The following is a 27,896-nucleotide window of genomic DNA, read 5'->3' on the forward strand; positions in this document are numbered from 1 at the left end:
CGGGGACAAGCCCCGCCCCCCAGTGACTCCCCTGAGGGCCGCCCAATGGGAGCGGGGCCAGTGCCCCGCCCCCCGCGCTGGCCCCGCCCCACCCCTGCGGAACCGGGGGTGACTCGGCCCCCATCCTGATCCCCATCCCGATCCAGAGCTCTCCCGTGGCCAGGCGCTGCACTTTCCGGCCCCGCCAGCCCTGAGCGGGTCCGCCGCACTCCGTGTCGGTCACGCAGAGCCTGAGCGTGGCTATCCGCCCCGTCCGGTTTTTCCCTTGGAGTCCATCCCAGTGGGTGCCGTAGCGGTGGGGACTGCGGAGCGCTTCCGTAATCCCACCTCCGCAGTGTGTCTGTTGGCTTTGGGGAAGCCGCTGCCCTTGCAATTAAGAGATGGTGTCGCTGGCCCACTTCCACCATACAACACAGCATGAAAGGGAACCTGAACAAGTCCCGTTTGAGCTTCTGCAGCCTGCTGGGGGAAATGAGGCTCCTGCAGCAGCCCCGCAAACAACAACGTGCTTGCATTTTTTCCCCTCTGCAGATCTGGAGAAGCCTGATGGATCAGACGGGAAGATTCTTCAATTCAGGACACAAAAGGAGGCAGGAGCATATTGGAACAAGAAGTCTCTTCATAGAGCATTTGGTGTGGTGAGTAGGGTGACAAGCGTGGGTTCACACACTGAAATACCTTTTCCTTTCATAAGGTGATACAGGACATTCATAGAAGTTTTTAGTATCAGATCTGATAGATTAGTAGATACACAAGACAGATATGTTACAGATGACAGCATGGGAACCAAAATACCACGGCTACAAGGTGAACACATAATACAGGGTTGTGACTTGAGCCAGGTGATTTGCAGATGGGAGCAGACTAGCACTGAGCTCAGCAGAACTGAAGGTTTTTAAGATGAGCCTTCAGTCAAGCTGCGAAGGGACAAGTTATGGAAGAAGCTTCTGTAGCCTGGCGACCTTCCCACCGCAGTCCAAGACCTGTTCCAATAACCATTGCAAATAACCAAAGACAGAGCTTATGGAAGTAGTGGCCACAGAGCCCTTGCCAGCTTGGTGCTTAGGGATTAAGAGATGACAAAGGGTACAAGGTACTTGCTCTGACACTCTTCCTGTTTCTGACATATTTTCAGCTAAGGATTTCCTACACCTACAGTTTACATATGTAATAACCCCTAGCTGCTCTCTTTCAGGTGTTTACTCAGTCCCCAGTTGAATCTGTGCACGTTTCCTGAATCCACACCACCTTTTGGCAATTCCCACGGGTCTGTCACCCTGCTCCTGAGAATGTGAACTTCAGCTGTTTGTATAGTTTGCCTTCACTTTTCCGAGGCTTAGACATAAAGAAAGTTCTTTCCATTCATTCCCTGCCACTTCCAACCAAGTGCTGTTGGAGACAGAGCAGCGTTGCTCTGTAGCAAGATACATCAAGTCAGCAGATGTAACTCCCCAATTACTTAGCAGCCAAATTAACAGCTAAGGGAGAAGAGGTAGGCAAATGCCTGCTCATCGTACAGTTTTTTCCCAAGTGTACAATGATCTTTGTGATGCCGGACTAGAGGGATGCCAGCTGTGGCTCACTGTAACTTCTCCACTAAAGGAACCAGTAACAGTTATGGAAAACTAGAAGCTAGAGTTTTTAAAAACAGTTAAACACCTGAATTACTTTTTCAAATCCTAACTAAATTATAAACAAAAGGCCATTTGGCCATTAAATGTCATTAGTAGGGGTTTAAGTCATCATAAGTGTGAAACAGGAGACAAATCCCATTCTTAAGACAAGTTTTGATGCATTTCAACTAACATTTGGATCATTCACACTTAATCACAAATAAGCAGAGGGCAAGGTGGAAAGCAGTGAGCAGGAAGACATATTAGCAGGCACTCTTGGCACTAACTTGAAAATTTGGTTATCTAAGCTGGAGCATACTGGAATTGTCAAATAGGATGTGAGAACCTGGGGTTAACAGAGACTAAAAGGATGCTAGAAACCTGACCAAAAAATAGAGACCCAAGGGTTAAGTTCAGAGATGCAGGCTGGAACAGATGTCTGCAAGAAGTATGTCAGAAATGCTTAAGGGGGCATAGAAGAACTTCCATAGAGGAGCTCAGGGCTGGAGCAGCAGCAGGACCTTGGGAGCACCTAGAAATACACAGCAAAGGTTGTAGGAAACACTGGGAACCCAGCTGAATGAAAGCTGTCTTTATTCTGACTGCAATGCCACAAACCCACGTTCCACATGCCGAACCCTAGCGGTGCTTCCCGGTGCGATTGAAGCGCCTGTACAAGTACCGGATCCTCTTGTTCAGTTTGTGAAGGTCCTCTATAAACATCCGATCTCCCACCATCTGCTTCTTGCGGATGCACCTCTGCAGCTCGTTCCCCCGCCAGCCTCGCAGCCACGTGGGCCCCTTGATGAGATTCTTCGGGTGGATCTGGAAGCCGCCTGAGAACAGGAGGGGAGACAGAGGTGAAGCCAGGCTCTGGAGGAGACTGTTCCTAGGGCGGCCGGCCCAAATCCTCCCACCCCCTCTGGCTGCTGGAGGAGGCGCCAGCCCCGCAGGTGGGTCCAACCTCCCTCCCCTCCTGCGGGCGGGCTGTACGTCTTACCCAGGATCCCCACGTAGTCGTAGACCCCGAACAAGGCCCGTTTCTCCGTCCAGCGGTCCACCTGCTTGCGCTTCGGCGGCTCCTTGATGAGGATGGGCCGGGTGAGCCCCGCCAGGGGCGAGGAGAGGGGCACGGGGAGGCCGGGCCGCACGGGCGCCCAGCACGCCCCGCCGCCCTCGCTAATGCCCCGCTCGGCGCATAGCAGCGGCGCGGCACGGCCCAGCATGGCCCGGCCCGCCGGCCGCAGCAGCAGCGCCGCCGCCGCTGCCGCCATCGGGGTGACCCCCGCCGCTCCGGGGGAAGGGACGGGACGGGAGGGAAGGACGGGAAGGGTCAGGAAGGGCCGGGCGGCGGTGCGGCCCCTTCCGCCGGGGAGCGCAGGGACGCGCCGGTGACGTCGGGCCAACGGCCGCGAGCGCAGGGGGGCCGGCGATTGGGCGCGACGCTGGCGCGCGGCGAGGCCGCCGGGCGGTGATAGGCCCGTGGAGGGGGCGGGGCGATCGCGGCCCGCGCGCGCTGTTTTGAGCTGTGGCGGCCATGGCGGACGCGGTGGCGGTTCCGCAGTTCCAGCTGCCCCTCTCTCCCGCCGACCTGCTGCGAGACGATGGCCGCGGGGACTACGTGGTGCAGGAGGTGCTGCCCATCCGCGAACTGCCGCCCGCCCTCGCAGGTAAGTTGTCCCCGCACCCCCCCTCCCGGCCTGGCCCGGTCCTGCCGCGGCTCACGACCGTGTCTCCCCCGCCCTTCCCTGTGTTTTCCCGCAGCCTTCCGGGCCGCCTTCCGTGCGCGGGGCGCGCTGGCCGTGCTGCAGCACTTCGACTCGGTGTACAGCGTGCTCCAGTGAGTACGGGGAGCAGCGGGCGGAGAGGGAGGCGGAGAGGCGGGCGCTCACCCCTTCGCCAGGCGCTGTTTGCCCGCTGCCCTCACGCACTGTGCTTGCCCCACAGCCACTTCCGAACCATGGGCACCGCTGTCAAGGAGGACGCCCTGGAGCTGATGGTGAACGGTGGGTATCCGCTGTTTCTGGCCGAAGGAGGACTAAGGGAGAGGTTGCTCTCCCCTGGCAGCTCAATGATGATATAAAGGCTAATGTGACTCAGCCAGCTGGGCTGCACCCTCAACCCACTCCTATCATACGGGTCTGTAATCTTGGTGGATGATGCTGAGCTGTGCATGTTCGCTGTAAGGGCAGACCAACAGAAAATCCTTCAGCCCACATCCCTGGAAAATACATTTTCAGGATGCATCAGCTCAGAGTGAGTGTTTCTCTGAGCTGAAAAAGGGCTGCGGGGATAGGATAAGACAGCATGTCCGAGGTTTGGGTTGCAAGGGGCAGCCCGTGTTACAGCTGGTGAGATGTGAGCACACATCTTTGGTAATCTGATGACTGCTCTAATCCCCCAAAAGAGAGAATGGCTGAGGGGCCCGGCAAGGAGTGCTCATGACTTTCTGCCTCTCTTCAGTGGTGTCCCATCATTCCAATGAACTTCCTGGCATCCTGAGTGACACTGGGCTGAGCCATGCAGACCGTGCCGCTCACCTCAATGCTCTTAAGATGAACTGCTACTTGCTGACTTCCCTGGCGGATGCCTTTGAAATGGAAACACTCAAGAACAATTTGTCAGAGGCGGATCCTGGTGGGAAGGTAGGTGAGGGGAATGGGAGAAAAACAAGATGATAAAAGTCAGAAAAATTTTTAAGCTTGATGAACATCTATGAGATGTTATAGCTGGGTTTATTTAAGCCTGATGCCAGCAAAAGCAGTGCATAAGGTGGAGGGCTGGTGTTTCTGTGAAACTGCATGTGGAAAACAAATGGACAGTCATGTCTAAACATCAGCAGGGACTCGGATGCTCAGGCCTTTTTGTTTTGCTCTTCATTGTCTGGCTGGTACTTAGTGTGCCAGTATTTTCTCATGAGTTTGTTTCTGTGGGAAGAGAGGAAGGCAGCGGATGCAGGTATGTCGTTAGACCACGGGAGACACCAGTGCTGGCCTCAGTCCGGGTGCCCGTGGGTGCCAGTCGTGAGCTGCGCTGGACAGTGGGGCAGCTTGAGCTGAGAGAGAAGAATTTGGGAAAGTCCAGTGTGATTCTGTGATCTCGTGCATGTCACTGTGCGTCTCTTAATGCTGTAGAATTAACAGACATTTATTTTCGAGGGAAGAAGGTTGGCGATTTATTTTTTTTCTGTTATCAAGCTGCTGGTGTTATCACATTGTCTAATCTCCTTTCTAGAACAAGAAGAACCATGCCAAGACTTCTGGATCCTTCTGGGAAGAGGAGAGGGAGCCAGTCTTACAGCTGCTTACGCAGGTGCTGCAGCTGGATCTCCGTCAGCTTTGGGGTGGTTTATCGGTGGAAGAAGAGTTTGTCAGGTATGGGATGAAGCAGATGTAGAGGGATGACTAACTGGTTCTCTGGAAGGGAGGGTTAAATGTTAAATCGACCAATGAGGTGGCATTACAGTCATCTGGAGGGTGCAGATCATTGGGAAACTAAGGAAACCAGCTTGAGGCAAAATTAATGTGCATAGGAGCCACTTTGTCTTCTCAAAAATTCAGATGTTGCTTGCTAATTTTTAGAGGATATTGGAGAATCTCTTTGGTTTGATAGAAATGTTTGCCTAGTGTGGTATGGTAAAATGATATTGGTTCTAGTTGTGATAGGTTTGCTGTCTGTCTTCTGTGGCTTTAGCTTAATGATGGGAAGCTGCTGCCGTATCCTGGAGAATCCAAGTATCGGTCTTCAGAAGTATCGTGCCACACGGGAGGCTGTGACACATCTGCTTGCTGGAGCTTTGGTTCACTGTGGTCAAATGTTCAGTGAGTTCCTGCTCTTCTGCCTTCTTCCTGAAGCTATTCCCAGTCACTTTCCCTGACCTCTTTCTTCCTTGTCTCATGTGAAAGGTGCCACTCTGAAGATCACGCAGATGCTGCAGCACTTTGAACATGTAGCCCCTGTGTTTGCACAGGCCGTGAGCCTCTGGGCTAAAGAGTATGGTCTGAAAAGCCTGGTGGGTGAATTGCTAAGGTGAGAGAAATACCTTGACACTTGTCCTTCTACCCCTAGCAACTTAAGGCACCCCAATCCTTTTTTCATCTTTCTTTGCAGGGAAATTGGACAGAAATGTCCACAGGATTTGGCTCGTGAGGCTTCTGGAGTCAAGGGTTATTCTACCTTTGTAACTGAACTGGCCAGAGAGATTCCAGCTCTGGTGCTATCCAACATGAGCGTTCTCCTGCACCACTTGGATGGGGAGGTATGTTTCTGCATTGTTACCTGTCCAGAGAAGTCAAGTGGTGGAGGTGCTGCTATCCAGTTTTTCTGTCTGAAAACAGAATCTCTTTCACAGAGATCAAGTAGCCAAAACCTGCCCTTCGTAATAGGTTCTTCCCTTACCTAAATGCTGCAAAGGAAACAGAAACCATGACATCTACTGCCTGGTAGTCACAGTTGGATGTCAGAGAAAGGGAGACTGCTTACTGGTCTGAGCTCCCAGCTGTTGTCTCTTGGTCTTCAGTACTTAACAAGTTTGTCACTGTGTTACCTTCTCTTAAGTGTTTCTTATGTCAGTTCTTCGCCTCTGTGGACCTAGCTGGATGGCAGGGTTGGATTAGAATCATAGATTGGTTTGTGTTGAAAGGGACCGTAAAAGTCATCTAGTTCCAACTCTCCTGCCATGGGCAGGGACATCTTCCACTAGACCAGGTTGCTCAAAGCTCCATCCAACCTGACCTCGAATGCTTCTGGGGACTGGGCATCCACAGCTTCTCCGGGCAACCTGTTCCAGTATTTCACCACCCTCACAGTAAAGAACTGCTTCCCAATATCCAATCTAAACCTACTCTCTTTCAGTTTGGAGCCATTCCCTCTTGTCCTATCACTACTTGCCCTTGCAAAAAGTCCCTCTCCACCTTTCTTGTAATCCCTTTAGGAACCTGAAGGTGCTATAAGGTCTCCCTGGAACCTTCTCTTTTCCAGTCTGAACAACACCAACTCCCTTGGCCTGTCTGCATAGGAGAGGTTACTCTGTCTTGCAGGCACAGCTATGTTCAAGTTTAATATAATGTCCATAATAAAAAAACTCACTTAAGGCTGGAACCTGGGACTTGGAAGACCCAAACTCTGGGCCATCCCTTGCCATATCAAGTCATGTCTTTTGGCTGTTCCTGGTTCAACAGCTCTACTCTTTGCAGAGTTACATGATGCGAAATGCCATTCTGGCAGCTATGGCAGAAGCACTGATGCAGGTGCTGAATGGTGACCAGCTGGAGGAAGCTGCCCGTGGCACTCGGGACAAGTTCCTGAGTATGCTGCAGGCCCACGTGTGTGACATCCATAGCTTCGTGCGCAGCCGCGTGCTGCAGCTTTTCACTCGAATCGTTCAGTGCAAGGTAAGTCTGTGCTGGGGAAAAGGTGTTGCCTCAGTCATCCCTTCCCCTGTCGTGTTTTCTGAAGGAATTTCTGCCACCCTGCCTTTTGTTTGCAGAGACTAAAGTTTTAACAGAGAAAGGTATTGTCCCCGTGTACTCTGGTGTTTGCAGTTCCTTTTTGACACGAGACCAAACATCTAGGGGTGAGGGAACTGGGGGCAGAAATTAAATGGTGCTCTTCATTACTGGGACAAACTAGAAGAAAGAGCACAGCATGCAGCCTCTTTTTGGACACTAGTATGGTAGAACATCACCCTTGCTAGATATGCTAAGACTAGACTCAACAGGACCCTGTATAACCTAAGTCCTTGCTTTCAGTGGAAGCTGGATCAGAAGATACCAGAGATCCTTTCAGACCTAGACTTTTCTGTAAATCTATAATCTGTGCCATTTAATACATGAATACATCTTCAGTAAAATAACTTTTCCCAAGTCTCTAAGCCTCTGATAACTTTGTGCTCTCATTGTGTGCTAGGCCCTGCCTTTGACTCATTTCCAGTCTGTGGTATCACTGGCTGTTGGACGTCTCAATGACAAATCTGTCATAGTAGTTAAAAATGCAATCCAGCTCCTGGCCGCGTTTTTGTCCAACAACCCCTTCTCCTGCAAGGTAATTCTGATTAGTGTGATGGATATGCTGTATGTCTGTTTGCAGGCCAAATATCTGCAGTGTGCTATAGCCTGGGGAGCAGCCTTTCTGTGTCTTGCGGGAGGGACAGCGTAGCTTTTTGACTATGCAGATGGGAGCTGTCTTGTTTTCCCAGGTTCAGATCTTGTAGTCTCAGGCTCTGCTCTCTCTTGGTGTAACTGGTAGCTTTACTGAAGGCCAGGAGGGATGTATTTGATCGAGGTGAAAACCTGCAGCAGTTTTATTTGAATCCACTGTGGGGTTTTTTTCCTTAGGATCAGAATTATTTTTTAGAATAGTCTGCATGGAGCTGCAGCTCTCTGTTTAGCCACACCTCCTTCTGAGTTTCTGAGCCTTAGACTTGCAATTTGCAGCAGTTCCTGTTCTAGGATCGGGGCCAACGTCTGCTATTCCAGTTTCCCAAAACAGGGTTATCTGTGGGGATTGACAACTAAAGCAGGGAGTGGAAGAAAAAGGAGAAGTCTGGCATTTCAGTAAAAAAAAGGATAAGTAACATATTTCTTCTTCTCTTCATGGCATCTTCAGCTAAGCTGTGCTGACTTGGACAAGCCACTGAAGAAAGAAGTGCAGAAACTGCAAGAAATGAGGGACCGTGTCAGATCCACAGCAGGTAATTTCCTTTCTTCATCTTTTCCCTTTCCAGGGCAGTCCAGAATTTACTTTTCCTCATTTTAAATTTGCTCCCAGATGGGATGGCTTTTGTCTCTGATCTTAGCTGTGTGAGATTGTGAGATCAGATAACTGGGATTAAACTCAGAACAGGTTTTTGTATAGTGGTGTTATAAAGGGATCATAGTGATGTTGATCTAGATCAACAGTCCATGTAACTAAATGTCCTGTTTTCAGGGTGAGAACTGAAAATACCTATGAACACCTTCCCAAGTTTCCATTTTCAACCACCAAAGGACTGCTTGAGCTGTAATTTTGGTCTGATATTAATTTAAACGTGATTTGTAGGCAGCAGCAAGTCTAAGGCTAAACAAATGATGGCTTTTTTTTTTTTTTTTAACCTTCAGTGGTTTCTTTGTTATGCCAGAGTTCTTGTCTTACTCTTACTGTAGTCTGGGTGGGGTAAGCAATGGAAATAATGCCTGCTGAAGGAGGGAGTGGGGGAAGTAGAATTCCTAAGTTCCAGGTGAGTTTTTCTCCCTGTTTAAGGTGTCACCCGAGTCTTTGAGTTCTTCATTCCTTCTGTTTTATAAGTAGCTCCAGTGATCACCCCAGAGGAAGAGTGGGAAGCGATGCTGCCAGAAGTTAGGGCTGCCACACAGCAGCTCTTTCAGCCACTGCAGGAAAGGGAAGAGGAGATGCTGGAAGTTGAGGAAACAGTGGAGAGTGCAGTGGAGCAAATCACTAGGCTGCTGAGGAAGCTGAATTACAAGTAAGAAGGCTCTGCGGTGTAAGAGTGTTTATTCCACCAGGGATGTTCTCTGTTCAAGAAAGGTTTGAGCTCCAGGGTGGAGGGATGATTTCCAGTAACATTACTCTGTAGGAAGAGATTGACATGGCCACCTAGCACAAGATGCTGGTAGGAGCTGCTTTCCCTGGTGTTCACGGCAAAGTTGGATGGTTTCCCTTGTGTTCTGCCCTGGTGGGTTGCTAATATTCTCTTGGGCAATGTCATTGTCCAGGAGTGCAGCCCGCCTTACACAGAAGGCCCTGTGTCGCTTCCAGGGGAAGGAACCCTTCAGTAGCGTCATGGAGGAAAATGAGGAGGCAACAATCCTGGATGTTCTGAAGCAACTTTACACAGGTAACTATTTCAGATCATTTTATCTGTTTCTTAAGTCCAAGATGATGCCAGAACTAGACCAAAACCCTCTGGAATGCCTTGTCGCTCCTTCTGACCTTTGGGGCTCATTCTATGTGTATTTGACAGCTTATAGAGTTGCACTGTCTGTGGATCATTTACTCATCTAGTTTTGGCTGGATCACGTTGGTCTTACTTCATTTCTGGTCAGAATAGTTCCATGTTCCCAGTAGAAGTGCATTTCTGATGCTTTACCTCATGTAATATCTGCTGAGGGGAGTGAAGATATGTTACCCACTCACACCTTTCTGTCCTGTGTGAATTATTTAGGAGTTCTGCTTCCTGAACAGGTGGTGGCACATAACACTTACCCTTAGCCTTGACCAAGTATCTGGTTCAAGCAAAGTCTTGTTTATCTGGGGCTTGAGCCTCTGGGTGTATTTGCAAGACTTCATGTGCTTTGTTTGGTATTTGTTTCAGCATAAGGTTACTTAGCCAATCCCCTTGACCACATTTCTATCAGAAGTCTACTGTCTACAAATCTTAACTTTGTCAACTTTCCATACTCGCACAAACTTTGCTAGGGAGTAGTAGTGTTTGCCTTCTCTCTACTCTGCCCTGTTTTCCTTATAGTGCCTCACCTATCTTTGGGGAGCTGTCAAGTTCAGATTAACCCCTTCAGGATTTGAATGGAGTTTACACCAATTGGACTGGGCCTTTCTACATCCTTGTATTAAGCTGGCATGTCTGTGGAGCATCTCATTGTAGTACTGGAACTTGCCCTAGAGCATGCTGAGATTTTGTAGTCAGATCTGATGGCAGAATTTGGACTTCTGTATCGTGGCTCGTGGAAGGTGTCACTATGTGGTGGGGAGAGAAGGGTTAAAATGTCCTGAACTGTGCCTATTTCTCTTGTGTCTTCAATATTATTCACAAACAAGTGTGCTGTGCAGGTTCATGCCCAGGAGAGAACAGCGAGGATCCTCCAAATGACAACAGTAGTCATAAGACCAAAGAAGTTGTACAGGAAGAGCAGTCTCAAACAGAGCTGGTCAAACAGGAGACGTTGGTGCAATACCTGCAAGATGCTTACAACTTCTCAGTGAAAATCACAGAAGCTCTGAACCTGATCAGCAAGCTGATGTATGAAAACTCTGTCTCAGGTACGTGAAATAACTATGGGGCGTTTTTTTTCTCATTCAGCATTTCCAGGTCTCTCTCCTTGCTGGAGAGATGTTGTAATGATGGAGCTCCAGGAGAAGGGGAAAAGATTGGAGGAGCTGCTCTTTGCTGAGTAGGTGTCACAGGCACTTCCAGGATATTGGAAAAGCACTCACTATCTAAATGAGTGTCAGGAAGGGGCTGAATAGGGCATGAATGGGCTCTTTAGGAATCCGTTTTTTAAATATCAAAGTTGGAAGTGTTTTTAAAATATTTTAAAAAATGTTTTTGAAAACATTTGAAATAAAATGGTTTTGAACCATTTTATTGGTCACCAGTCAGGTGACCAAAATGCCTTCACTTGTGGAAGCTATTCTGCCTCCTGTGGGGAAGGATGTATGTTCATCGTCCTGGCTGAGTTTCTCCCAGAGTAAGCATGGCCAGTGAAGCTGGGCTTTGTTACATGCTCAGTGCCCTGATAGAGCTTCAGGTGCTATACTGGCCACAAGAGGGGAACTAAGCAGCTGATCTCATCCACCTCACCTTTCCTCAAACTTTATTTTATGGCTAAACATGAGCTATGGCCTGGTTCTCTTCAGTGCTGTAGTGAAAGGTGGTGATGAGTCAGCCTTTGAGTTAATTCAGCTGTTCATATTTAAAATTAGAACTACTGTAACCATTTAGACTGTTTTTGAAGTGTTTATCATGAATTGGCATTTCCAAGGGAGCAGAGGTACAGAGGGGCACAGTTCTCTCTCCCATCCTCTCCAGCATGTCCACTTGCACAGATCTGGGATAAGATGGGTCTGGTGCAACAGCGCCCTGGCTTCATGGAAACACTTCTGAGGCTTCAACTGTGTTAAGAACTCACATGTTACTTGTGATAAGCATGTGGGCTTCTCCAGCAAGGTTTGATATCTAGCTATTTGCACACACAAAAATGAACTCCTGAGTTCAATGTCTTTACAGGTCATTTGAAGTTTAAGGTCAAGAGAGTGCCCCTATCTGACACTTTAAACACCTGGGTTTTGGTTGGGGTTTTTTTCTGGCTGTGCAGGCTTTACTAACTTTCCATCTCCCTGTTGTCCTGTGATGCAGTGTCAGGAAGGCAAATTCAGTGTCTGGACAGTGGAGATGTTTTGAGATGTTGTCTCCATTTGGAGAGAGTACACTGCTGGATGAGGGGCTGGTACTAAGGGATGTGTGTGCTCAGATTTAGCTTTTTGTAATTAAAGATTTAATATTTGAAGATTTATTTTTTTTTCTGTTGCAAATTTATACCTTCTGGTATGACTGGAGGCAGGGAAAGCATACCAGCTTTTCTCATAGATGTACTTAATTCAGATTTGGAAATTAGGGCTTATACTGGTAAAAGCTCCTACTTAACCAGAGGTCAGACTATGAACTGTTTGTTGTACAGCTTCTCTGCACAGCGACCTTGGCTCTCTTGGGAACGCTGGCTTACTTAATGTTTTTTCTTGTCTTATGAGCAGGAGACTGGGCAGTATATTTCAGGAGTAGTCAAGCTGGAACCAAATGCATTATTCCAGAGCCCATTTGTACATCAATAGCTTGGTTATACCTATTGATAGCTATTGATAGCTGGTTATAGTATTGCCCTGGGACTTATATTCAGGTGTTGTCTGCTGTGACCATGAGATTTTTTTTTTCCTATGTCTGTGTACTAGTGATCCCATTCTGACTTGAGCCCTCTGCAGACATTAGCAGTGATCTTTAGATGCTTGTAGAGTTTGCTGTGAGAGCAGCACCCCTGTGAATTTGTTTGAATGGCCTCTCTAATGGGAATTGGGAAAGAACTGCACTAATGCAACTGTTCCCTCTGCAGTGGTGCAGGAAGCCATTGAGTTCTTTGTGACGGTCTCACAGTTTGGTGTGCCCCAGGCACTGCTTGGAGTCCGCAGGATGCTCCCTCTTGTATGGTCAAAGGAGCCTGGCATTAAGGAGGCCGTGCTGAACGCCTACAGGCAACTCTATCTGAGCCCCAGCGAGGATTCCGAGAGGTATGGGCCTTCGTAAGCAGAAGATGTTATGGGTTTGTTTCATTTTTTATTTCATCTTTCCACCCCCCCCTTTCTGCTGTTAGGAATGGGGTGTGGACAGGAAGAGAACTAAAAGCTGCCATGCTTCATGCTGAGCTGAAACATAAGGTTATATATCTGGGTATCCCAGCCTTCGTGCAGGACATACTGCTGAGCTTCTGCTCTTGGATTGTCGTAGCGTTCATGTATGGGAAATTCATGCAGCAAAACTCCAAGTGGTGTCAACTGTGCGTGTTTCTCTTGCCAGAAGGGTTCTTGATTGGCAACAATTAACTAGTTTTTTTGAATGGCTGTTTCAACCCTTTGGGAGTCAACTGCTGTTACAGAGTCATCCTGTGTCCAAGAATCTTGTATACTTCACCCTCTGTGGGCAAAGTTGTTGGCCAGTGTCTGTTTCCCCATTTTGAGCTTCTTATAACTGTAGTTTACTCATCCTCTTGGGATAATAAGAGGAATGGTATACAGTATTGTCTGAAGTTGGAGCTATATTTGTTACCAGAGCTCAAGTTTTTTTGCTGACAAGTCATGCATCCTGTGGCCTTATCTGAGTGTAGGCAGTCTGCTTCTGATGTACACAACACATTCCTCAGGGTTTGCTGGGGGTCTTGCTGTCCTTGTTGTGTCTTTGGTTTTTCAATAATACACCATTTCTTTATTCTTCACACTATTGAAGGTTAGTTGTTATTATCATTTGGGTGCTTTCACACAGAATTCTATTTGTATTTCAGTCAAAATGATCTTAAATCTTTTTATAACAAATTTCTATGTGTGTTAGATGAGAGGATGTTAAACGCTCTTTGTTGTTTATTCTTTTTGAGGATTTGGGGGTGGGAGCTGGGTACCACTTGCAGGCTTGTTTCTTTTGTACTGGAGAAGAACCGTGTCTCTTTGCTCTGGCACTTGCCCATTTTTTTAGCACTTGCCCACTTGTAAATCTCTTGGATACACATACAATAATTGTTAAGTGTGATCTCTGGTGAGATGCACCATACCTCACCCTCATTTGTACCTCGGGGCAATATAAAGCACCCACTGCTTCTTATTTCTTCTTGACAGTATTGCCTGGAGACGACTCCCCTGCAGTTTGAGCTCTGGCCTTAATTGTTCATAGAGAAATTTTCAGTGTCTTATGGTCTAGGGAATCGTACTTTGACTTGTGGTTGAGAGTAAACTGGGAAGTGGCTGCTGAGTGCCTCTGGCTGGGTCTTTGAGCACCAGGAGGAGCATCAGTGCACAAGGCAATAGACTTTTGAGCCCATGTCATGCTCATTGGCACTTGAGCTGGGTGGCTAGGAATACTCAAGCCTGTGGTGGGGAAAGTTTTCCTGTTCCCAGGGATTAACTCTGTTACCTAATAGATGTCCTCAGCTCTCTAATAGAATAGTAATTGTAACAGTAGCTTTTTCTTTACCTTTAATTTCTTTTATTATTTTTCCCCTTTCAAAGGGCCAAGGCCCAGAGCCTGGTGCATTCTCTCTCTCTCATCGTGGTGGATGCATCGCTAGGAACGATACAGTGCTTAGAAGAAATAGTGAGTATCTGCCTTGCCTGGGTTTGGATTTTCTTTGTGATTCTAGATGTCTTTTATGTTAAAATGGTAGTCACTGCAGTTACTGTCTTTGGTTTGAAGTCCATCCTCCTCTGCCTCCCTAGTTTTTTAATTGCATTTCTTTTCCAGATCTCAGAGTTTGTGCAGAAAGATGAAATAAAGCCTGCTGTGATCCAGCTGCTTTGGGAGCAGTTCACAGAAAAATCTCAGTGCTCGTCACTAGAACAACGTGCTGCTGTGATGCTGCTGGGGATGATGGCACGGTGAGCCTGGGGTCAGGTTGAATCCTGTGAGTGGGAGGATGTACAGGCAGTCGATTTTTATTGAAGAACTGTGGGTGCTGCATCAGCTGACTTTTTTGTTTTGTAACTTCAAAAATAGTAACCCTATCATGGGGTAATGAAGCCTGGAACTAAACATAGTTGTGCTGGGTCTCACCAGCACAGCCTCTGAATGAGCATGACATTATTTTCCTTGTGTTCTGAATGTCCATCCCTTCTCAGAGTTTACTGTGTCACAGCTCTGCAGCTTTGTCTGTGTTTGAATAAGAACAGTGAGAAGCTGCTGAGTAGAGATCTCTGGAGCTTTTAGCATGAAGGGAAATGAATTTGTTTCGCTTTCTGGGAGCAAAAAGAATGTATCTGCACTATAAGGTTTTCATTTCCTCAGTTTCCCAGCCCAGTAACCCTTTGGCATTCAACTTACCTGCTGACTGCTTCTCACTGTCCCTACCTCAGTTCTTCATCAGTCAAAAATAGGCCTGCATAATGATGATCTTTCACAAGCAGAAAGGGGAATGGGTGGGTGTGGGGTTTTGGGGGGGGGTTGGATGATGTTATTGTTTTATTTTGTTTTCCACAGTAGGGGAGGAAATGGCACGTGTCACCAATCCTGAGCTCTTGGGCTCTTTTCTAGTTTGCAACATTTTTCTTTGTCTTACCCTTATAAGTTTTGCTCTTTTCTGATAAGGAAGAAGAGTCAAAAATCTTCTTCCTTTATAAAGATGCTCTGCCCAGTGTTGATCACTTTGGAGAACTACATCTCTTAGCAGAGTATGGATTACACTGGCTTTTGAGGAATATTATTTGCTCTTCCTATAGCTATATCTTGATCCATTGGATGGGTTTTATTTTTTTCCAGAAGGCACAAAGGAGTATTTATCTTGGTTATCCATACTTCTGTAAACTTTCAGCAGCACCTCGTATAATACCCCCATCCCTTCCATTCCACAGAGGGAAGCCAGAGATCATAGGTAGCAACCTGGACATCTTGATAACAGTAGGGTTGTCTGAGAAGGCGTGTGAAGACTATCGCCTGGCTCAAGAAGTATGCAATGTTATCTCCAAACTTGGTGGTGACCCTAAGGTGAGACTCTTGGTTTGTTCTTGAGGTCATCCAGAAACAAAGAAAGGGGGGAAAATGGTTTGTATTGAGAGGAGAGAGAAGTAATTAAATTTTTACAGATTTTGAAATTAAGCAGGTTGAGACCATTCAGCAGCACTGTCTGGAAAGCTTAGCACACATCAGTGAACATGTAATAAAAGAATTTTCATTAGGCAACAGGCTGAATTCAATTAGTAAAGAGTTCAGTGCACAAGAAAATATGTTTTCCTTTCAATTCTCTTCTTCAGACTCCCAATTCTAAACTGATTTGTGTTTTCTCAACCATGAAGCCCTTTCCTCTGCTAATGTTTTCTGGTGGTGTGATTCTTTTGCCCTCCCTATTAATTGATATTCAGGAGTTGTCAGCTGTACAGCGGAATATAAAACATGAAAGGTTTTCAAACCTGTCCATATTGTACTTAGAACAACATGATGGTTGATGGCTTCTTTGCCTGGGAAACAATTTATAATTTTTTTTTAATGCACTTGGGAAAAAAACCTCTCTGTTTTTTTTGACTCAAGCGTTTGGGGCATTTTGGTTCAGGAGTTCTATCATAAAAGCAGCCCTCCTTCACACACCACTGTCATTCTGTGTTTGCCCCTTCTGCTGGGGATGTTGCCGCAGGAACTTCATGAATTAATGTGTATCACAACATTCTTAAATGTTCTGTAATTGGATGTAATTCAATTTTAAGTTGACTGAAGTATGTGAGAAGGGACAGAACTAAAAATACTTGACCGACTGTAGTAGCTCTTCCTCTCTCCCCCCCCCCCCCCCCCCCGACCAGAAATTCAGTACAGAGGACAGACTGTGGTGAATTGAGAATTTTTGTTTCCAGCTACTGAAAGCTGGTAAACCCTCTGTTTTGGTCATGTATATCTTCATCAGGCGGATACAGATGTGCTGGGACAGCTTGGCTACTGTCACAGTTGGTTTAGTAGTTCTCAAGGTTATCTTATGCCCAACCTAAAATGTGATGGGAGTGATACAGTATATGCAACAGCCTAATGTGAGATGGTCTTGGATCCAGACTTATCCTCTGTTATTTCTTCTGATGGTATTTTGGTTTTAAACAAAACCTTGTGGTTCTGGAGTACCCCTAGGCAAGGGTTTTCTAGTTGGCTTACTGTTGATGACTCTGAAGATGCTCTAAAGGTTTCCTTCTTCATTTGTTGTGGAGAAAGAGTCAATAATATCAGATTTTAAAAGAATCCTTTTGAGATTTGAAGAGTTATTTTGATTTAAGGTGAAATAGTGAAACTATCTGGGTTGGCCTGGGATCATCATTTGGCCAAGCTTTAAATCCACCCACTGCTGTCACCATGCCTTCAAAAGTGACAGTAATGTCCCTGCTGTATGTTTAGTTGCAGAGCAGTGCTGGGTGTCCCTGTCACGGGCCTACCATGGGTCTGATTAGCATTGTGCACACAGCAAGATTAAGTACTGGGAAGGGCATGAGGGGAATCTCACACGCTGTTCTTACGTGAGTAACTCATCTGTTCTCTCTGCAGCCAGCAAAGAAGAACAGTGCACCTTTTCGACTGCCACAGAATCACATGCTCTTTGGTTGCCTGAGTGAGACTGTGAGTAAAGGTGAGCTCAAGTTAGCAGTAGGTTTAGAGGAGATAAGGTTGGGCTGCCTGTGTTGTCACTGGTATATGTGGTACATTGCTCCCTCTTCTCTTCAGGCTTTGCCCAGCCAAGTACTCACTGGATCCCCTTCATGGATGCAGCAGTGATGCTCATCTACCAGCTGGCAGAAGGGCCAGAGGAGATATGTGCTCACATCCTGCAAGTGTGCAGTCAGCAAGCTCTGGAGAAGCTGCAGGAGGCTGATGAGCAGAACTCTGGTGAGAAAAAAAGCTGATGAAGGATATCTGTAACTATAGTTTCCAGTGCTAAAATTGTGTGGCCTAGAGTAACTGCAGGAGAATAGAGCTGAGGGGCTAGTGGAGGTGCTGGCACGGAAGGGTGCAAGTGCTGTGAAGGAGTCTGTGGAGCGTGGAGATGGACTATACAGTGAGACTTGGCAGTAACTAATGGGAAAGAGGTCTAGATAAACACTGAACTGTAGTAATTTTTCTCCTTCAGATCCAGGGAATTCTCCCAGCAGAGACTCTGGTGGTGCTGCCAGTCTCCCCACGTTCATGTTGATGCACCTGGTGTCCCTCGTGGGACAAGTGGCAATGCAGCAGGTAGCACATTTGGAAGTGTCAGTGAGTGCAGAGATACGCAGACGCCGCATCCTCACAGAGGAGAAGACCAAGAAGCATTCTGACAGCAGCAAAAAGAAGCGGAGATCCCAGGTGAGAACCAAGGGTTTTTTCCTATGAGCAGCTCTTGTAGTGTCCCAGCTACAGCTGACTTCTGGAGAATGCACTACTAAGTTTGCACAAGGTCCAAAGTAATGTGTGCCTTGGGAGTAGAAACAAACAGATATTGGTCAGGATTGACAGGGAGAGCTGAAGTCCTTGAGTGACCCTATTCAGTAAAACTCTCACATTGGTCTTGGGTTTTGGAGAGGCAGAGGGGAGGGAATGAAGGGTGAAGTCCTGGCCATACTTATCTTCCTGTTTTAGGTAAACATTTCCTTTTCACTCATCACCTCTTTTTTTACCAGTGCAGTCTTTTGCAATTGCTGCTGGTGGTGAAGAACACCCATTTGTTCCCTGGGTTCTGGAACTCTGATCCAGAAATTTGAGAGTCTAGTCCTCTCTTAGGAGTAATGATGAAGGCTTAACAGGAGCCTTCTTAACGGGATCTATGTGATAGAAATGCCCTGTTTGGTTAGGTCTACCTTGGAACATTTTCCAGAGTGTAATGAGGCTGACTTTCTTGGGTAAGAATAGAGAAAAATGTTGTATGTCCCTAGGTATCCAGTCTCTATTAGATGCTTCCTGCTATGCCCAGAGAACTCTGTAGTTCATTTCCTCATCCACCTGCTTATCCGTGTCACTACCATTTTCCACACAGGAGGAGGTTACTATGAGATTTTCCAAGAAGCAGCAGTTGGATACAGATTTGGTCCCCACTGCAACACCCATGTCTCTTTTCTTCCCTTATGTTACTTTTGCCTTGCTATTATAAGGTTTCCCATAATCTTGCTCATGAGACCAGCAATTTAAAGGCTGCTTTGAACTTCTTGCATTTAGGATTTGAATGTCCCTCAAGTTGTACAGGACTCCCACATTGATGCCAGATGTGTCCTAAGTCTGTCTCATCTTAGTAGCATTGGTAGCTTAAGCTTTCTTTACATTCTGGACTCTTCAGTAAAAGAAAGACATGGAGCTCCTGGAGCAGGTCCAGCAGTGGGCAACAAAGATGATTAAGGACCTGGAGCATCTCTTACAAGGAAAGGCTGAGGGAACTGGGCCTCTTCAGCCTCAAGACTGAGAGGGGTCCTTATCCATGTGTATAAGTGTCTGAGGCGAGGGTGTCAAGAGGATGAAGCCAGACTCTTCTTGGTGGTGCCAACCACTAGGAAGAGAGGCAATGGGCAGAAACTGATACACAGGAAGTTCCGTCTAAACATGCGGAAGAACTTTACTGTGCGGGTGACTGAGCATTGGTAGTTTGCCCAGAGAGGTTGTGGAGTCTCCCTCACTGGAGATATTCCAGAACCATCTGGCTGCAATCCTGTGCGATGTGCTCTAGGATGATCCTGCTTGAGCAGGGAGGTTGGACCAGATGACCTACTGTGGTCCCTTTCAACCTCACTATGTAATTCTGTGGTTAGTGTTCTGTGGCACGTGGGCTGGCAAATCCTGGACTACCCTTCACAACTTCATCGAGTTCTTGGGGGAAAAGCGGGTTATAAAATCTCCATCAGTCTGTTGTTCTCCATTCTAGTTGTGCGGCTGGTAATATGCATATACCTCACACTTTAGAGAAGAGAACTTTGTGAAGGAAGAGGTTATTGTTGCCTGACATCTTTTTTACAGTCTTCCTTTCTGCACAGGCCACAGGAAACGAGACCACTATGGAGGAGGAGCTGGGCCTTGTGACAGCCACGGCTGATGACACTGAGGCTGAGTTCATCCACAGTATTTGTGAGACAGAACTTTTAGATGGTAAGTGTGGCTGCCACCAAGGAGCACTGGCTCTGTCTGCCTGTGTGAAAGAACAGGTATGGTGGGTATCCTGAAGGAGGAAGGCTGTTTTCTTCAGAAGGGAACAGTCATTTTGGCCTGGTGTCAGTTTCCATGTAGGCTGTTTTTTTGCTCTGCCTCTCTGGAGGTGGTTGTTTGTGGTGAAAGTGAGTCAACCAGTTACTATAGTTTGCAGCAGTTCTGGGATAAATTGAGTAATTGTTTATAAAGCAGGATACACAAACAGTGCTCTTATACTCACTGTCTTTAACCCCACTCTCTAGGGAAGCACCTGTTCTCTGCCTTTGTTCCACTGGTGCTCAAGATCTGCAACAACCCTGGACTCTACAGCGATTCAGCACTGTCAGCTGCTGCAGCCCTAACTCTTGGCAAACTCTGCATGATCAGGTACCACTGAGCCACGCCAGAGTTCTTTTCCCAGCTTTCCTAGTATTAAGCATAAGCAAATGTTGTACCTCCTTTTCCAAAGAAAGAACAAACACAGAAGAGTGTTCATAAATTACTTTTTTCTTAAACTGTTTTTTCTTCTCTGCTCTGTGAGAGATGGAATTTTGGTATCTATCCCTTCTTTCCTGTACCCTGTCTTGTCAGCTCTGAGTTCTGTGACTCTCACTTGCGTCTGCTGTTCACGATGATGGAGAAGTCCACCCTGCCTGGTGTGAGATCCAACCTCATTATTGCAGCAGGAGATCTGGCCATCCACTTCCCCAACCTGGTGGAGCCATGGACATCACATCTCTATGCCAGGTAATGCTACACTCATCGTTGGGAGAGGACAGGTGATGAAAACTGTGTGGAAGGGTTACACTGGACCTCCAGAAGGCGAGAATGACCCAGGAAACCAAATCTGAAGATAGTGCAGGAAGACAACAGGCCTGGCTATGGAATAGGCTGTCAGGAGTATCAGTAACTTAGAGATGCTCACTCCGCTGCTTCCTGCAGTAATTCTTTGTTTCTGTCAGGTTGCAGGACCCCTGCCCAAGTGTGAGGCAGACAGCTGGACTCGTGATGACTCACCTCATCCTCAAAGACATGGTGAAGGTGAAGGGCCAAGTGAGCGAAATGGCAGCTCTGCTGATAGACCCAGACGAGGCAGTCGTGGAAGTGGCTCAGAACTTTTTTGGCGAACTCTCCAACAAGGCAAGTGATGATCAGGGACCTTATTTCACAAGAGCAGGGAAGGGCTGTTGGAGGCTGGATCAATGAATGACACGGGTCCTGGAGAGGTGTGTTAGTGGTGTAGAGCAGCTGTCTGTCCCTCTGTGTTGCCCAAATAAGAGTAGCTAAAAGAAACTTTGCAATACAAGTTTTGCCTGATGTTGCTAAAAATTTGATCTCATCCATTCACACTGGAAAGCAGGCTCCAAAACAGTGTCTTGTCCCTTTGCTTTCTTGTGTATGCATACAACAGGGTTTGGAACAGTTTTCTGCAGCTTACCTTTAGGCCTTACAGCAGAGTTCCCTGACCTTATGGCTCAGGCACCTTCTCTGAAACCTTTCTAAGTTGTTCTTGGCTGTGTCACATTGAGATACTTAAAGTGAAGCAGTTTTAGCCCAAGCAGGTAAGAACAGTACAGGTTACCCCCTGTTCATTCAAAGTGTAGCCTCACATGGGCCCTTCAGAGTTTGACATTTACTGCCTGAGAGACTGCAGTGACACTGGGGCTTTTCTGTCTTCGTTTGCTCCATTAAAGCAGAGCCAGCCACCTGACTGTGCTGACTTGCTATCTCTTCAGTGTGTATGACAAAACTATGTAGAAGCAGTGGGAAAGTGAATATGGACTGGACCTTTTCAGGCAAGATGGGAAGCAGTTCCTTGAGCTGAAATGCTGTTTCTTTTATCAGGAAGCTTTTTTCATTGGGTTCTGACAAGGTTGGAAAGCAAAGAAACTGCATCCAAGTCTGCCAAAGAGCAGAGCTGGGTTGCAGTTACAGCTTGTTGGTTGGCTGGTTTTTTTCCCCCCTTAGCTTCAGTCAAGTATTCCGGAAAGGTTTGGCTGGCTGTGTACAGCTCGTTTCAAAAAGCTGGTGTTTTCTGACAGTAGATTTGGGATGGGGAAAAAGGAAGTAATTTTAAATGAGCAGCTTAATTGGCTTGACTCAAGTTATCTTTTATAATTCTGTATCTCATATAGAAACTTGTGTTCTGCACAGGGTAATGCCATCTATAACCTGCTTCCAGACATAATCAGTCATCTCTCCAATCCTGACTGCGGCATAGAGGAGGAATCCTTCCACACTATTATGAGGTATTCTGCAGCTAAATAAATCTCTTAGGACCAGGACTATGTTTATGCAAAGAGGGTGCCAGATCCAGGGAAGAAAAACTACAGTGACATATGCAAAGTGCTATTTCAGTTGTTCTCCTTGATCTGACTTTTTCAGTCTGTATTTGAAATGGATTCATGCTGAGGGGAATTGATTTTAAAGCCACATAGTTGGGGGTGAGAGGAGACTCTACAAAGAGTTACCACTAACTCAAAATTACTTTCCCTCTAGAAAAGGAAAATAGTTGATTTTATGCATGGGAATATGGATATGCAACACTGGGAGAACACAACAGGTTTGGAAGACTACTGCATTTGTCATGTTGGTGGCCTAATGGATTTTTGTAAGCAGTTTTAGTAAAGCTGTAGTTATAGTAACTATAACTACAGGTTTGGGTCTGGGGTGGTTTTTTTGGTGCTTTGTGTTTTGTTGTGTTTTTTTTAAGAAAGCCTTACTGTACAGTATAGAGACATTGGAATATTTCAATCTGAGGTTATTGGTTGCTCATAGATAACACAAATAATGTCTTTATTAGTAAAGTACGCATATTTACCACTCATGTCTGAAACTTAACCATGTGGCGGGTTTTCTGAGTTGCTTGAATCCCTATGGATTACAGAGGGGAGTATTGGACAAAAGTATTGCTATTGCTGAAGAGAAGAAGAATAAAATCTCCTGTGATTTTTCAGCTAGCCTTTCTATCTGTGAGAATCCAGTGGATTTAGGAAGAGGGATGGGATTTTGGACAGGTAGGAACTGCAAGACACAGAAAAGCCTATTACTGAGGCTGAAATTGAGACTGAAAATAATTTATGGCAGCAAAAGTAGATGGATATTTTGCTTCAGCTTTTATTAAGGACGGTAATGTGAAATACTGGGAAATACAGCATGTGGCTCCTGACAGCACTTGTAGAAGTGGAAGTTAATGTCTGAAGTCGAAGCAAAGCATCATAGAGAGACAAGAGGCAGCATGCAGAAAAATCCCAAGTAATTTTGGAATTTTCAGTACCATTTTTAATAAATTTCAAACTGGAGGTGTTACCACAGACTTAGAGAATAATAAGTGTAGCACTCACATTGAAGTGTGATTAGTGGGGTTAAGAAAACTATAGATGGACTTCTCTGACTTCCAGCAACATACAGGGAGAGAATGTATCTGGCAAATGAGAGAAAAGGCAGTATTGATTTAACAAAGTAGACAGGTATCAAATTAGCCTAAATGATTTTGAAGAAGACCTGATCATCAGTTATAACACCACATGATATCCTTTAAATGGGGAAAAAAGGGAATAGTAGTTGAAACTGAACTATTTCCCCATGTAGCACTATATGAAATCCTTCCAAAGTGAAGAGGATCTGGTTTAACTTGGAAACCATGGTGGACAAAAGCACAAGCTAGGAATGAAGCAGTGCCTTATACTCCAGGGATACTTGCCAAACCAGAGAATAGGGACATGTAAAAAAGATACGGGGAGTGGGGGAACCGTCAGAATTAAAGGACTAACTTGAAGAGTGAGAGAGTTACAGTGGTAATAACTGAGATGAAAACTAGCATAATAAGCATGAAGTTGAATGTTTAAATGTTGTTTAACGTCTTCTGTAAAGCTATGGCTCAAGTTAGAGATACATTCCAGTTCCTGCTTTAGCAGTCAAGTTTTTTTCTGGTATAGGGAAGCATTGGTAGTGCTGGTCAGACCTTGCCTGGAGTGCTACCACAGTTCTGGTCACTTAAGTTAATGATGAATTGATGCTGGAACAACTGCAAAGGGAGGACTCTTGAGAATGCTGTCTGTGTTCTGTATCTTGGAAAAATAGCTTGGTGTGAATGCTGAAGACATAACAAAGACTGAACACAGAGGTGCTTTAGAGCAATTATATCAAGGCCAGTGGCAACCTGACTGAGCTTAAGTTAACAGAAATGTTGGTACAAGAAAAATGGAGGACAGCAGGACCTTCTTAATAAATAGAAGTTATTCAGTGATTTCTATGAGGACATAGTGCAAAATGCACAAGTACTTAATTGTGTGAAATTCCAGATCTCTCTGTTCCTCAAGAAACTAAGAAAAAATGGGATTACGTTAGCATTTAACTTCTGTTAGGCTTTGTTCCCATTTTAGTGCAAGTAATGCTCACTTTTGCATTGATCCAAAATACAACACGCTTTCAGCAAATTAATAATGAAAAAGTCACAAGAATGGCTTTGAAGGGGGGAAAAATACTGCATGCCACACTGCTACTCTCAAGGTCTGCTTCTCAAACACACTAGTCTGTCAGTGCAACTTGTGAAGTGAGGAGATCATCTGAAAGTGTTGCCTGCTCTTAAAACTGGACAGAAGGAAGTCAGCACTGCTGCCTTTTCAGCACCCCTCCTACCTGAAATGAGGTTTCCTCTCTGGGCTCTCAACTTTGCCATTTTTGTTTTCCCTTGCAGACATCTCTTCTCATATATTACAAAAGACAAACAGACAGAGAGCTTGGTGGAGAAACTTTGTCAGCGATTCCGGACTGCCAGGTTGGGTTGTAATCTTAATTTTCCTGACAAGCACTTTTGTTTCTTAGGAATTGTTAGAGGAAACAAGCTTGTATAGTTATATTGTTGTATAGTGATAGTTGTTACAGATTCCCATCATAATCTTCATGTAGCAAAGTGACAAATGCTGACATAACCTGGATTAGGTCCCAGGTTTTTTTTTAACTACCTTCCTCCTAAAAATACATGAATAAATGTGTATAAATTAAGGCAGTGATTGGCCCCTCTTCCCTCCTTTCTTAAGGAAAAAAGTTTTGTGACAGTTTAGATCTGCATTACAGCTGAGCAAGGGGACATCCCACGTGCGGGTTTTACGTATCTTTGTGGTCCTTCTCCTCTGGCTATTCCCTTGTAGCTCAGCTAGGAAATCAGTGTGTTCAACTAAGAAGTTGGGATCTCCCCAGCAGTCATCTCAGCTATGACAGTTGATAAAGGCCTGTCCTTGGTCTATGTGCATGGGCTGCTCAGTACTAACTCTATGCCTGGGACTCTGTTTTGGGTGGGTTTTTTTAATTATGTTATTCAAGGGCTTCACTTAGGTTTTTGCTCTGCTCTGTCTGGAAGACATGTATGCATTGCTCCTTGTGCTGATTACAGAGTATATAGTGCAGGGCCTACCCCATGAATCTGGGATATCATTTTGCTTTGTAGGTTTTAGAGTTTTTTGCTTCTTTTTGCCTGTTCCCCAAGCTGTAACCCAGGTGTACACTTTCCTTTTTTTTTTTTTTCCCCAAGAAGAAAGATAACAAATTTATCTGCCTCCCTGTCATGTACTTCCAATGATATCTTCATTTTAACTTCCACTGGCTTTGGTGCACCCTGCCCTCCTCCATTCCTGTGGTTTTTCTTCCCCATTGTTGTGGCTTTGCCCTTGAGGTTTAAGCTGTGTCTGCTTATCTTGGCCATTTGTACACAGTGCCTGGGCATGTGACCTGCTCAGCTGCCTCAGGGAGTTGCATATTTCCCAAAAGATTTGGATTTTGTTTCCTGAGTTGGAGTGGAGAGTGGTCCCTCTCTCCCAGGTTGCCTCCCAGGAACACTGGTGAGCTCTTCACACAACATTGTAAATAACCATCTTTGTGTGAGTTGTGTCTAGCCTTCAGTAAAATGTCCTGATATTTCTGTACCACAAAGATGATCAGCCTGATGAACGCTAGTGGTAATGCCAAAGCAAGGCTCTCTCTCCAGGTTAAAACAGGAGCTTATCAGAGAAGATTTTGCCCCTACTATCACCCTCTTCAGCATTTCTGGAGTTCCAAATGTAGCAACTTGCCAAGTATCATATAGACTTTAAAGATGTAAATACCTGGATGCTGCAGCTTTATTCTCCATCTGTTTAGGTTTTAGCAGAGCATTCTTACAGAGCAGATGCAGACAGACTTCAGGCCCTCTGCTTAGTATATATTAATAATAGGGGCTTTGGCCTCAGTTTTTTCCCCTCCCATTCCATCACGGTGAGCTACATTAATAGTTTGTGCATTTATTTTTCTTTCCCTTTGTTTTTTTTCCCTATAACTTTTGCTGGAATTTGAATGTAGTCCTTTGATACAGCAGTTGTTATTTGTTGACTTCATAACTTAATGAATATGACCTTCTTTATGTCCTTTTCTGGCCAGCAAAGAGAGGGAGAGAGAACATCAAATACAGCTTCTGCTTGAGATCATCTCAAACATGCAAAAATGAGCAGCCAGGGTTGTTTTACTATTGATTTGAAATAAGGCCCTTCAAGAGGAGTCCTGACCTCACTGAGTCATCTTTTCTTCCTAGTCAGCAATAACTACTGATACTTTCTAGACAAGTGACTGTGTTCTTCAGCAGTGGAGCCTTCATGTTTTTCTGACAGACACTAAATCAGCGTCTTTGGCATACAGTGGTGGTTGTGTGTGGTATGGCACAGCACCTTGTCACTGACCTGTAACAGAACAACCTCAATCTCATGTTCTGCAAGGCAGAAGCACCTGCAGGAAATGCTGTAGCTCTAGGTGAGATGTGCTCACCCTCACACCCCCCTTTTTGTAAGAGCTAATGGCAATCTTTGTCTTTCTCAGAACGGAGCGTCAGTACCGGGATCTGTCCCACTGCCTTACTCTGCTTCCAGTCTCGGAACGGGGCCTTCACAAGCTGCAGGACAACTTTGACTGCTTTGCAGATAAGCTCCAAGATCCAGCTGTCTACAGTTGTTTCCAAACTGTGCTGGCTCGATTCCGCAGAGCAGGTGTCAAACCTGAGGCTAAAGTAAGGATATCGGACAAGTGTCCAGGCCAGAAAAGGAATTGCTTTTTACATATATTGATTGGAAAACCCTGCAGCTTTCCATTTTAAACAGACTACTACTCATCCCTAACAATTTACCAATTTATTTATTTAACTTGATGGCAATTCTGGTATGGATGTAATATTTATCTCCCTTCACCTTCTCTTTTTTCCCCCCCTGCACTGTTTTACATCTCCATCAGGCTCTAGCTGAAGAGCTGGAGCAGAAGCTGTCTGCCTCCCATAACCGAGGGCTGGATTCAACAGAGACGTGCCAGGAAGGCAGTCAAATTCCAGTGTCAGTGCCAGCCAAGCAGAAAACAATAAGAAGTATGTTCTTTTTGTGAGGCTGCAGCCTTCCCTGTAATCCTGCAGTCCAGCAGAGACACCTAGGGGTTTTTCCTTACCCTTCCAGAGATAATGGCTGCTACCTTTCTCTTTTTTTCCCCTTTTTTTTGACAGGTTCGTGCCGCCAGCCCCTGAGCCCAGTCAACAGGGATGATGAAGATTTTGTCACACCCCAGCCTTGCACCCTCCGAAACCAGAAGCGTGCCCAAAAGCGCCATCCACGCAAAAAAGCTGTGATCACCTTCTCCAGTGACGAGGAGAACAGCTCTGAGGATGGTAAGGCATCCTGCATGTGCCCTTGAAAGGTGAAAGGGGAGAAGAACTAGAGATTTGGCCCAACAGGGATGTTCCTTTGGTAGTGGGCTTCAGAGCACTGTGGAGGTTGCCTGGAGATTTCTCTGTTCAAGGCAGTGGAGTGCTGGTTATTGACACATTTTACTCTCTTTAGAGCTATCGGCAGAATTAAGAGAGGAAGAAACCCCCACCAAAACAACTCCCATCACCAGATCTTCAGCCCGCCGGCTGCGCTGAGGGAACCATCTGCCACTGTCTTCAACTAAAAATAAAACTCATCCTTTGCAGCAGTCATCTTCTCGTCTGAACTACCCCATAATATGACTGCTTTAAATGAGGACAAAATGGAAGTTAACACCAGGCTAAAGCAATTCCAATCCTGCCTTTTGGTATCTCCACAAAGAAAGGCAGTGCTGAACATAGCTGCCACTTTGACCAATTTTGCCCTGGCTTTGCAGATAAGAGTAAGCTGCTTTTATTAAAAAAAAAAAAAAAA

General features: G+C 45.9%; 2 protein-coding genes across 3 annotated transcripts; one reads left to right on the top strand and one right to left on the bottom strand.

Moving 5' to 3' along the window:
- Positions 1-2,186: 2,186 nt before the first annotated feature.
- On the bottom strand, positions 2,187-3,006 carry MRPL51 (mitochondrial ribosomal protein L51). Its single transcript, XM_017814675.1, has 2 exons — positions 2,614-3,006; positions 2,187-2,449 (listed from the first exon to the last, which is right to left on the bottom strand). The coding sequence occupies exons 1-2, from the start codon at positions 2,885-2,887 to the stop codon at positions 2,253-2,255; spliced, it is 471 nt and encodes a 156-aa protein (XP_017670164.1). The 5' UTR covers positions 2,888-3,006; the 3' UTR covers positions 2,187-2,252.
- A 133-nt stretch (positions 3,007-3,139) lies between these two features.
- NCAPD2 (non-SMC condensin I complex subunit D2) lies at positions 3,140-27,687 on the top strand. 2 transcript variants are annotated; one of them, XM_017814622.1, is made up of 31 exons: positions 3,140-3,283; positions 3,378-3,453; positions 3,561-3,619; positions 4,077-4,258; positions 4,848-4,987; positions 5,307-5,434; positions 5,519-5,642; positions 5,724-5,871; positions 6,809-7,006; positions 7,521-7,655; positions 8,220-8,304; positions 8,898-9,075; positions 9,326-9,447; positions 10,398-10,607; positions 12,452-12,626; positions 14,112-14,196; positions 14,344-14,477; positions 15,447-15,579; positions 17,110-17,191; positions 17,287-17,448; positions 17,690-17,904; positions 19,557-19,668; positions 19,971-20,094; positions 20,299-20,454; positions 20,670-20,847; positions 21,862-21,956; positions 24,407-24,487; positions 26,554-26,740; positions 26,962-27,088; positions 27,221-27,382; positions 27,555-27,687. In XM_017814622.1, exons 1-31 carry the CDS (start codon positions 3,151-3,153, stop codon positions 27,635-27,637), a joined length of 4,209 nt encoding a protein of 1,402 aa, XP_017670111.1. In that variant the 5' UTR covers positions 3,140-3,150; the 3' UTR covers positions 27,638-27,687. The 2 variants fall into 2 exon arrangements, with proteins under 2 accessions (XP_017670111.1, XP_017670112.1); XM_017814623.1 differs by having other exon boundaries at positions 8,901-9,075.
- Positions 27,688-27,896: the final 209 nt, after the last annotated feature.

This window comes from Lepidothrix coronata, unplaced genomic scaffold (assembly GCF_001604755.1).
Source record: "Lepidothrix coronata isolate B3197 unplaced genomic scaffold, Lepidothrix_coronata-1.0 Scaffold46, whole genome shotgun sequence".
NCBI classification, from domain to species: domain Eukaryota; kingdom Metazoa; phylum Chordata; class Aves; order Passeriformes; family Pipridae; genus Lepidothrix; species Lepidothrix coronata.

What these genes read in the sequence shown, in the direction of transcription:
- MRPL51 (XM_017814675.1), bottom strand. Translation starts at nt 2,887, where the DNA reads ATGGCGGCAGCGGCGGCGGCGCTGCTGCTGCGGCCGGCGGGCCGGGCC. An exon ending in CGACTACGTGGGGATCCTGG is followed by an intron (nt 2,450 to 2,613) that starts GTAAGACGTACA and finishes TCCTGTTCTCAG; the next exon opens with GCGGCTTCCAGATCCACCCG.
- NCAPD2 (XM_017814622.1), top strand. Translation starts at nt 3,151, where the DNA reads ATGGCGGACGCGGTGGCGGTTCCGCAGTTCCAGCTGCCCCTCTCTCCC. An exon ending in ACAACCCCTTCTCCTGCAAG is followed by an intron (nt 7,656 to 8,219) that starts GTAATTCTGATT and finishes TGGCATCTTCAG; the next exon opens with CTAAGCTGTGCTGACTTGGA. An exon ending in TCCTTCCACACTATTATGAG is followed by an intron (nt 21,957 to 24,406) that starts GTATTCTGCAGC and finishes TTTCCCTTGCAG; the next exon opens with ACATCTCTTCTCATATATTA.